General features: G+C 38.8%; 1 protein-coding gene across 1 annotated transcript; it reads left to right on the plus strand.

The window, feature by feature from the left end:
• The first annotated feature begins 3152 nt into the window (after positions 1–3152).
• Positions 3153–11130, plus strand: LOC131247230 (LOB domain-containing protein 2-like). The gene is made up of 3 exons (XM_058247641.1): positions 3153–3245; positions 9592–10171; positions 10261–11130. Exons 2-3 carry the CDS (start codon positions 9592–9594, stop codon positions 10383–10385), a joined length of 705 nt encoding a protein of 234 aa, XP_058103624.1. The 5' UTR covers positions 3153–3245; the 3' UTR covers positions 10386–11130.
• The last annotated feature ends 669 nt before the right edge of the window (positions 11131–11799 follow it).

The following is an 11799-nucleotide window of genomic DNA, read 5'->3' on the forward strand; positions in this document are numbered from 1 at the left end:
TTCCTATTATCGCCTTATCATTACAAAATTCTGTAAGTGGCTGACTAGGTGGCCGATTTTCTTAGATTTTGATCATATGCATCCGATACATATTTGACATATTTACTTATTTCAGTGCCTAGGGTGAAAGTTGTTCAATTTGAATTGAGCCGATATATTGATTCTGGCATGACCGACAGACACAGCACGTGACAAAAAAGACTATACTGTAGAAAACAATGGACAGTCCTAAAAAAAACCTTCCATATTCACTTAATTATGATCCTAAGGATGCCATATTTTTTGGTTTACATCCATTCCATTAACCAAGTAGGCTCTCTGATTCTAAATTCTTGGGCCAAAAAATTATCCAAATCCACAACTGAGATAAGCCACATCACAGGGGAACAGTAGGGGTGACCCCAATCATAGATTTATCTATGGGGTGACCATCCAAACCAGAGCCAACATATGTGCATACTGAGTCATTCCAGTGACTGATCCAAGCCATATATCGGGTAGGTCCTATTTTTGCATGTAGCAAACTAATCATTATAACTAGTCCCTGCGTATCAAGTGTCAATCCAAGACACTATAATAGGTCTCTTATGGTAGAGGCAGCAACCAAATAATCTGAGAGATTATTGAGGAATTGCCTGTGCACCCTCTAAGAATTTCCGCAGCAGAAGCTCTGTGGGGCCCACCGCAATGTTTACGAGGAATCCACTCCATCCACCAATTTCGCAAGCTTAAGTTAGGACATGAGCCAAAAACTCAGGCATATCTAAAACTCAAATAGGCCATACCACAGGAAACAGAGGGATGGAAATATCAGTTTTCAAGGAGTATTTTCTTTATATATACCTTTTGTTTGTTCGGCCCAGATGACGCACTTGATAGATGACTATGCATTTTCTAGCCACCAGTTGGATGGTTAGGATTTCCTGTCAGTGAGTGCATTATTTTTGGGCCCAAGCTAAACCTGTAAAATGGGGCCCACCGTATTATATACATAGAAATCAGCAAAATTCACAGCTTGGGGAAATTCGGAAGATGAATAGAAGACATGGAAGGGAAATTTCCTATTTTGTGTGTGGTCGTTTGATTACAGTATCTAAGATTTTGTTTCGTCTCTAAGGATCCTACAGGCGCGAACAAGTGAACTGGGCTCGGATTCGGTAGTGACCGCTCCACTACCGACTTCGGTGCTGGAAAAGCCCTGTAGGCCCCACCATGATTTTTTGTATTTATCCATGCCGCCTATACATTTCGCCAGATGATTATAGATTATGAACCCAAAAATGAGGCAGATCCAAAACACAGGTGAACCACACCACAGGAAGCAGTGGGGACAATGATGCTCAAACCTTTTCAGGGCCCAGCGCGATGTTTATTTGCCATCCAACCTGTTCATAAAGTCCCGTAAACGTGGATAAAGGAAAACAAGAGTATAAGCTTGGTCCAAAACTTCTGAAACATTTAAGAATTTTTTAATGGTGGTCTTCAATTCCCAATATGGGGCTCACTTGTGCTTTCGATCTGCCTCTTCTTCCTTTTTTCTTTTTTCTCAAACACTAAAATAATCCTACAAAATAGATGCACCGTGTGGATAAAATACATACACTATGGTGGGCCCAACTGAGCTTTTCGAGCACCGACGTGGGTAATGAGGGGTTACTACCGAATCCGAGTCCAACTCATCTAATGCGCACAGGAAGCGGATTGCGTACTGAGCAACTCAGTACCCTTAGCGTACTGAGTAAACTCTGTGGGTCCACCGTTATTTATTTATATTTTATCCACTCCGATCATCCATATTAACATATCATTTTAGGTCTTTAGCCCAAAACGGAAGCATAAAGAAAGCAAAAGTGGACCACACCACAAGAAACAGCTTGATTGCCTCTACCGTTGAAAATTTCTTGTAGGCTAAAGAAGTTTTGGATCAAGCTGATGTTTGTATTTTCTCTTCATCCATGTCTTTGTGATCTTATGAAAAGGTTGGATTACAAATAAACATTATTGTGGGCCCTAGGAAGGTTTCAACGGTGGAAATCATTATTCCACACTACTTCCTGTGGCATGGTCCACTTGAGCTTTGGATTTACTTCAATTTTGGGATCAACCCTTAAAATTAGTAGGAAAAATGGATGGACGGTGTGGATAAACCACATACATTCACAGTGGGCCCAACTGAGTTTACTCAGTACGATAAAAGCGTACTGAGTAATTCAGTACGCAATCCGATTTCATGCGCACACACCACCATACGTGCCAGCATGGCAGAGAGGTAAAATATCCAAGCCATCTATCAAGAGATTACCACTATCTAATATTCTCTATGCTAAGACGGTCGAGCCTACCCAACTTGCAGCCCTAATCATAGTGATTTACATCTTATTAACGGGTTAGATACACACCATGATGTCGCACAACCTATGGTTAACATCACATCCAAATCTTCCTTATTCTGTGGCCCACCTGAGTTATGAATCTATCTGATTTTTGACCTTAGGTTGTATAATGTTCGATAGAACCTGATGGACGGAGTGGATTTTACATATCAAAACTAGTGGGCCTCACAGGGTGTAAAACAGGAGCACAGATTAGGTACTATCCTCGCCTGTTCTGAACTCCGGACAGGCTGGGCTCCGAGGGACCTACGTGATGTATGGATTCCATCTACACTGTCCATCCACTTTTCCAAATTATTTTGTAACATGAGTCCAAAAATAAGAAATATCCAATGTCATGTGCACCACACAGAGGGGATTAAGTTCCTACCGTTGAAAAGTTATCAGGGACCACGGAAGTTTTGGATCAAAATGATATTTGTGTTCTCACTTCATCCATGTATATGCGACCATATCAACATGTTGGATGGCAAAATAACAACATGGTGGGCCCTGAAAAGGTTTCAATGGTGGGCGTCCTTAGCACTGCTGCTTCCTGTGGTGTGGTCCACTTGAAGTTGGATATGCTTTATTTTTAATATAACAATGTAAAATGATATGAAAAAATAGATGGACGGTGTAGATGGATCTCGGATTCTCGATGGCCCCTGGAAACCTCCACCTATCCCGAGCTCGGAACAGGCGAGGGTATTACCTAATCCGCGCCCGTATAACAGGTGCTGTTAAGGATTCCAGTTAAAAACAGAAATTGTCTCCTCTGCTTCTAAAACTAGGAGCATCTCTTTCTATCACGCTCTCCGACCCTTCTGCATCTCATTGCCCTCTCAGCACCATCTCCTCTCTTTCCCACAGGTACATCCTCACCTACCTCTCTCTCTCTCTCTCTCTCTCTCTCTCTCTCTCTCTCTCTACTGTGCTTTTATTATTATTCTATTGTTATTACCCACGTACAGAGTCGATGTCACACACAAATCAGGGCTAACCAATAGAGGTGTAAGCTTATAAGATTCTACTGGTACTTATGTAGATGGCTTCTATGTAGTTATGTATTTATGGATTTGGTTGAGCTAGATCGGGCTGGGTCAGGTTGGGTTAGTTGGGGTCGACCTAATTACATTTAAATGGCTCGGTTTGGACTCGAGCTTAATGAAGTTTAAGTTAGTAGGGTTTTCAACTCAACATACATGTCGAAGGTGGGCTCCATGCACACTGCTCAAGCATGGGTTATATTGGAAAAGAGATGTCAGCTAGATTCATAACTTAGGTCACATCATGCTAACTTAGCATTTATGCAAGCAATTATATATATATATATATATATATATATATATATATATATATATATATATATATATATATATATATATATATATATATATATTATTGGTGTGGTCCATTTAAGGTTTTAATGGAGGTTATCTTTGGTACTATTTTAAATAATGGCTCTCACTTAATGGATGGAGTGGATTTTACATTTAAACATGGTGGGACCCATGGATGGCACACTCTCCTCTTCGTACAAGCTATACACATGATAGAGAAGAGAATTACTGTAGGTGTAAATTTAAGGAAAATGAAGTGGGTTCAATCTATGTCTTCCCTTATGTGGCATAAATTCTAAACTTTTTTTGAGCTTTGTGTGCTTCAGCATGTGTATTATATATTCACTTCATCTTGGTGAGTTGCTTATGTAAGACGTCATGGTTGGACAACCAAAAGAAGGTGAACCATAAATTGGCTATAACTTTTGATTTGGGTATCTTTAAGGGGGGCACAACCTGTCAATCTTTACTGCAAAGGGCTATCTGGGGTAAACTATGGGTTGCTTCTATCCGTTTCTGCAGAAAACGCAGGCTTTCAGCTCAAAAATAAATTTTTAAAGAAAAAAATACTATTTTTAATCATTTTGATTTTTGTAATATTTTTTTATTTTTCGAATTTTAGATTTTTTTTATTTTTTATTTTTAAAGAAATAACTTGTAATCATGATACTAGCAAAAGTTGATTTGAAATTTTTATTTTTAGAAACAAGGATTTAGAAGAGTTTTACTTGAATTAGGATTTTTATTAAAGTTAGAATCTTGCTATTTTTGGTAATTACGATTTTTTTTTTCTTTATTAATGGTGGAACGAGGACAAAGGAGACAATCATCAATTAATTAATTTTCAAATTTCTTTTAATTTATTTCTATTTTCCTATTTTCCCTTATGGACTTGAGGAATCTTTGTGAGGAGTCTAGAAAAGCTCCACAATTTGGATTAATCATCCCCTTAAGGAAGACAATGATTGACCTTATCACCCCCATCTCTGTGTCAGTTGCACCTAATTAACAGGTTCGATGAAGACACACACAATGGTAACCTTGTACACAAACCTATATTGAGATTCTATCCCCTTGTTCTATGTAGCATGGTCGTCTCAAGTGGATTTTCTGTCCTAAGTCTAAAATCTAGGATAGAACCCGATGGATGTAGTGAATTTTACAGGCACGACGTGCTGCCCACAAGCCTTACATCTCATTTGACACCTTTGATTTTGGTGGTAATTGGGTGTATTTTGGATTCAAATAGTTGCTTTTTGTGTTTAACAACCCTAGATTTAGAGATAAATGGAATATAAGGTATTTTAAATTCATCTCTCTTTTATTTTAAAATCTCATCAAAATATTGGATTTGAAGAGTATTTAAAGCAATGCGTTTTTTGCCTCCTTTTTATAAGTAGGATAGTTTCACATGTAATGAAGGTATCATTAGGCTACTAATCCACAAGACACATGGTGCACGGATAATACCCCAAACTAGTCCAATAATCGACTACAACATTAAAATCACATCAATAAAATTATCAAAACCATCCAAATGTTGGACATCTAAATAGGCAGTTTTAAAACACCAATGAGTCACTTATTTGTGGCCCACTAAAGGTTCAAAAAATTTTCATATTGGCCAAAGTATATATTTTAATATTGGGCTTGTTACAATCATTCTTTCAAATATGGCGCGGACACACACACAAATTTGGGATATAAACCGTTGATTTTATTTATTTATTTATTTTCCACACACACATTCATGCCCTTGTGAGATGTCATCACCTATGGGTATTCCAACCCTTAACCCGGTGTTGAAACTCTTGTGAGTCTACCAACAGGGAAAGAGTTGATTTATTTAATCAAATGTAAGTCCTATGAAGATACTGAAGAACTTTGGTGCCCTCTAAATATAAGATCCCAAATGGAAAATTTGGATTTCAGTGCATTTCAACCAAACATAAATGAGGATTTGGATTCACCTTGATTCCAAAGTAATTGTGATTTGGATTCCAATGCAATCCAAATCCAAGTTCCCAAACGGGCCATTAGTGTTTTAGTGTGGCCTAAATCAAGTATTCTAGAGGATTCTAGTTCAATTTCCACACAAAGGTGGAACCCCAGGCTTGAATTTCTACCTTGTCTGTTTCATGCAAACACCCAAGCTGCATGGACCCACCATCTTGTACATGTATAATCCACTTCATCCTTCAAGTGGGCTATTCAGTTGTAGTCCCTGAAGCAAAAAAAAATTTAAAAAAAAATCAGACAAATCTATTGCATAGGTGGGCCGCACTGCAATGAATAGTAGAGATCTGATGCCAACCACAAGTTTCGTCTATAAGGTCATCATGGTGTTTATCTTCCATCAAACCCCAGACATGCTTCTTTCTAGCGAGTCACACCTGATTAACGGGTTTGATGAAAGATACTGTAGACACCTCACTCCAGGTTGACAAGCTGATTAAATTAGATTAATTGTCTCAACCCAACACCATCAAGTCCAAGACCCTAAACCAAAATCTCAATCTTAAAGCCTTAGAAGCCTAAACCCTAGGAAACCTTTAGCCCAACTCGCATAGTCGACTCATTGGGTCATGCGACTCGCTAGGTCAAATTCAGTTGACTCATTAAGTCAAAACTAACTCTAAGCTAACTCAAAACTAAGTCCAAGCCCAAAATCATGGGCCCACCGGAAGTCCAAAGTGAATCCATAAAACAAACCCCAAAGCAATTAGACCTCCGACATACTTATGGGAGACCACACACCAAAACAAAAGGTGAGCTATGACACACACCCTGCTTCAACACCCAATCAGCACCAACGCTGACATAGTCAGATCCTACCCATCAAAAATTTGAGATGATTGTTTTATCATTTTAGTAAGTAAAGAAGTCAGGGTGGATTTATCCAGCCCAAACCAACGCTTGTCATAGGCATTGTATTCGATACTATATTACATACACTGTTGCATCAGTTGCACACAAGAACTATCATAATCCTTAAAAGTTTGTCTAATTATGTGAATTAGATACAGTATGTTTGTATGTGCATAGTGGGTGCCTAACACCTTTTATCTTTGTAGCTGTGATCTATTGCTATGAATTTTCAATTGAAGATCAAGGAGTCACTTTAGGGATAAGAATCTTCAAATTTTCTCTCCCAACACTTTCATAGAATTTAGCCAATTCTAAAATAGAATAATTGGCTAGTGGTGACGCTAATCAAAATACAAGATATCCCTCACTTCAAACACATGAGCAAAAGTCCTAAAAATGCACCACACACAAACGGATCCCAGCTTCCACAGGTACCAGTCATGGTAAGCCCACACACAAACCCATGCTTGGCATTCCATTACTCATGTCCCTTTAGTGTGGCCATTCTGAGATGTGGATCTGGTGGCTTTGGCTCAGGTCTTGGAATCGTGGATAGAAGATTTTTTCTTTGGAGGCGGCCGTGGTTCTGGGAAGTGGGCCCCACTGTGATGTATGTGTTTTAGATCTAGGCCGTCAATTAGTTTTTACATATTATTTTGGGGCATGAGCCAAAAATGAAGCAGATCTAAATCACACGTGGACCACATCATGGGGCCATAAAAATTTTGTATCAAACCACATGGAACTCCCACCATTAAAAACTCCTTGGGGCCATAAAATTTTTGGATCAAACTGATATTTTATTTATTTTTCCTTCGTGACCTTATCAACAGGTTGGATGCAAAACAAACATCATGGTGGGCCCTAGAGAGTTTTTAACGGTGGGTGTCCAATCACCTGGTGTGTTCCACTTGACATTTGGATATACTTGAAGTTTTGGACTCATGCCCTAACTGAGCTGAAAAAACAGATGGACGGCGTGGATATAAAACATATACATCACGGAGGGCCCTACCGTCTAGGAACCATAGAGCTCAGTGGCTCCCCGGATATCCACCGAAGCCACGTTCGAGATTTTACATGTTGTGCATGGTAGGCCCCACGAGCTCGGGTGTTTTAAGCGTGTAGGATTCGGTCTAATTTCCATACGTAGGCAGGAATCCAGTTTGAAACGTCTACGGCATCTGTTCTGCTCATCTCATAAAACACCAAAGCTATATGGAGCCCACATGTTGTAGATATAAAATCCACTCCATCCATCATAATCTATCCTCGATTTTAGGACCTAAAGCCAAAAATCAACAAGATCTATGGCTCAGATGGGCACACCACAGGAAAAGTAGAGATGTGACACCAACTACAAGCGCTTGAATGTGGAGTAATCATGGTGTTTATCTGTCATCTAACTAATCACGACGAATGAAGTGAAGATTAAAATTAAAAAAGAAAGAAAAAAAAAAAAAGCCTTATCCAAAACTAAATAGCACGTGTAGGGACGCCAAAATCGAATCTATGGTTGAGATCAGATCCCTGTTGTTCCCCGTTGTTTGCCCCACCTGAGTTGTGGAAACGGATTGCTTGTCGTGCCACACACCAGTACGCCACCGACCTCTGTTGTGTATTGACGTAACCTAGTTCGGTGGGACCCACCATGATGTATGTGTTATATCTCCACCGTCCATCATTTTATGAGATCATTTTAAGACATGCGTAGAAACGAAGCAGATCTGAAGCTCAAGTGGACCACACCACAGAAAGCAGTGGGAATTGAATGTCTACCATTGAAAACTTTTTGGGGGCCCCGTAATGTTTCTATCAATCTTATATTTGTTTTTTCCCTTCATCCAGGTCTGTTTTTTCCCTTCATCCAGGTCTGTGTAGGTCTGTGTGACCTCATGAACAGGTTGGAGGACAAATAAAATATCATGGTGGGCCCTAGGAACGTTTCAACGGTAAGAATCATTGTCCCCACTTCTTTATGTGGTGTGGTCCACTTGATCTTCCAATCTGTCTCTTTTTTAGTTTCATTACCTAAGACGATCTCGCCAAATGGATGGATGGTGTGGATATAGTATGTACGTCATGGTGGGGCCCACATAACTTGGTGACATCAACAGACCACGAAGGTCGGTGGTGTGTGGCACACCTCGCAATCCGCTTCCTTGAGTTGTGAATTTGGATGATTTTCATGTATACAGTAAGCGGACTGCGTACTGAGTAAACTCTGTGGGGCCCACCGTGATATAAGTCTTTTATCCACTCTATTAATCCGTTTTATCCCTATAACTTTAGGACGTAAGCTCAAAATTAAAGCATGTCCAAAGCTCAAGTGGACCACACCACAAGAAAATGTGTGAACTGAAGAACTGCAGTTGAAAACTTCTTGGGGCCACACAAGTTTTGGTTGAAGCTGATATTTGTGTTTTCCTTTCGTTCAGACAATGTCTGTTTGATCTTATGAACAGCTAGGTTCGATAACAAATAAACATCACTGTAGGCCTCAAGAAAATTTCAACAGATGACATCATTGCTCCCACTGTTTCCTATGGTGTGGTCCACTTGAGCATTGGATATCCTTCAATTTTGGTCTCATAACCTAAAATGATCTGAAAAAAAAAAAATGGACGGCGTGGATAAGACTCACACATCCATGATGGTCCCACAGAGTTTACTCAGTACGTAATCCGCTTCCACAAAATATGATATTGGCCGTCAAAGCTCATATCACCCCTTCTTATAGTTCTTTCTCTTCCCGTGAACTATCTATACCTATAAAACATAACCCTTGTTTTAAAAGACTTCTTTACACGACCCTTTTTTTTTTTTTTTTTTTTCATCTATGCAATCCTTCATTTATAGTAACAATTCTCTTCTCTAACAGAAATCTCCTCTTTTGGTCTATAAAATCTCTTCTTTGCCATAGATTTTTATTTTTTCTATGAATTTTGTATTCAATATTTTAGATATAGAAGAGAATAAGATCTGATAAACTGATCTTTTTAATTCAGATGCAAAGCAATAGCGGAGCAGCTCATCAGGCCTGCGCGTCATGCAAGCATCAGAGGAAGAGGTGCGAGCCCAACTGCCTGATGGCCCCATTCTTCCCACACGACGAGATGGAGAGTTTCCAGGCAGTGCATAAAGTGTTTGGAGTTAGCAACACGCAGAAGATGATTAAGAACATCGAGTCGCATGATGATCGAAGTAAGGCGATCAAGTCCATCGTATGGGAGGCCCAGTGCTGGGAGATGGACCCAGTTAATGGGTGCTTGGGTCGGTATATGGAACTGGAACATGAGAAAAACATGCTGAAGGAAGAGAACAAGAAGTTGTGGAACGAGAATAACCTACTCAAGACTCAATTCTTGCAATCACAGTACAATGCTGGGAATGGCTCGTATGATTGGAGCAATATCAATAATGGTATTGTAATAGATACTGAAAATGATAACAACGGCTACATCACTAGCTACGCTGACTACATTCAGCCATACCCGTTACGAACCTTAAGAAAACCAGACCAAACAAGAAATTCTCTGGCTCTCCATTCTCAGTCGCAGATTAACCAACACCAATACACAGTTCCAGGTAAAACAATAACCCGATCACTATATTAGTTTGGCAGTCCTTCAATTCCAAAATTATTTGATTTTTTTTTTTTTTTTTTTGAATTTTAGTGAACTCAAATAAGCTTGAGCAGGTTGGTTTAAGTGCGATGAATGTGAATAGCGATGCGACGGATGTGAAGAGTGAAACAATATGGGGGACGAAAATGATTAATGATCCAAATTGGATGAGATAATCATGGGTTGCAATATATCAAGAAATTTCACATTGTATTGTAGTAGGAATTTTTATTTTTATTTTTAGTTTTTGGTTGATGGCTAATTTAGAGAGACTAATTGAATATGATTGTTTTCTTTTGTATTTATAATATTTGAAATTGAATAAGGTTTTGAAGTATTATTTTGATTTGGAGATTTATTTCGCAAGTTAAAGTGGTTTAGTTCTGCTTAGATTCTTAGTACAAAGTTTCAATTGAGCTACAATGTATAAAAATCAGTTTATTTTAGTGAATTAAATTCAAATCCATTATTGAGGTCAGGATCATCAATGAAGCATGTGAGTAGACCATCTATTCATACATGGGCCCTTGTGTCATCAATGGATCTGCCAATTTTCATGCGAAAACTTTGGTATAAAGCGGTTCCAATAGATGAAACCGTGGACAATGTATTTATACATGGGCCCTTCTGTCAAGTGTTTGGCAATGTTGGACAATCTATTTATACGTGGGCCCTTATGTCAAGTGTTTGGCAATATTACTAGGTTTTACAGCGAGGTGTTAGAAGAGGCAGGGTTATGAGTCTCTAGGACTTTTTACTTAATAATGGTGGTAACATTCAGAAGAGGAAGAAGTGATGAAATAGAAACATCGATCTCAAAGCATAAAACATCCTCAACGAATGTAACATCTTTAGAAATATACTCGTTGTTAGTAACGAGATAGTAGCACTTTAACCCTTTTCTAAAGTTGAAATAGTTAAGAAAAATGCAATGAATTAAACAAGACAGACCAGCATGCACGAAACACAAATGCAACCAATCACCTTCACAGATATGCTAAATAAAGAGAATTGAGCTTCAAAAGTTGAAACTTTAGAAAAGGTTGCAATAAAAACTGCATCATCTCTGTAGAATTTAGAAACAGACAGGTTAGACATCAGTGCCCGAGTTATTTATTATAGATGCAAATTCTTCTGTTCGGCAACTCTATTTTGTTGAGGTATATTGACACATGACATCTAACATTCAATCCCCAAATTAGTGAAAAGGTTTTGTAATTCCAAACATGCGTATTCTTTTTCATTATCCGATCTAAACGCCCATTTCTTTTGTAGACCTAATAGGAAGATCAATATGGACTCTAGTTTGGAATATTCGATCCTTCCATTTTTGGCTTATTTTTCTACATGTCGATCATTGTGTCCTTCTATTTTGTAGGCCATATCACAGTATACAATAGTGGCAGGTTTCCACCCCTAATGTTAGAAATCCAATACACAACGGAAGATAGAAGAAAACGATCAGATCTATCGGGTTCAAGGCTCGACTTGAATAGTCGATTTCTCACGACAGATTTGCTGCCCTTTTTCTGAAAATTCCAGTAAGTGCAAACGAAGGAAATCTGCAAATTGTCTTCAGGATACAATGAA

The sequence above is a fragment of the Magnolia sinica genome, chromosome 5 (assembly GCF_029962835.1).
Source record: "Magnolia sinica isolate HGM2019 chromosome 5, MsV1, whole genome shotgun sequence".
Lineage (NCBI taxonomy): Eukaryota > Viridiplantae > Streptophyta > Magnoliopsida > Magnoliales > Magnoliaceae > Magnolia > Magnolia sinica.

Excerpts from the sequence above, each read along its gene's own strand:
- LOC131247230 (XM_058247641.1), top strand. The coding sequence starts at position 9,592 with ATGCAAAGCAATAGCGGAGCAGCTCATCAGGCCTGCGCGTCATGCAAG. Across the intron at positions 10,172-10,260 it reads ACACCAATACACAGTTCCAG|TGAACTCAAATAAGCTTGAG; the intron begins GTAAAACAATAA and ends TTTGAATTTTAG.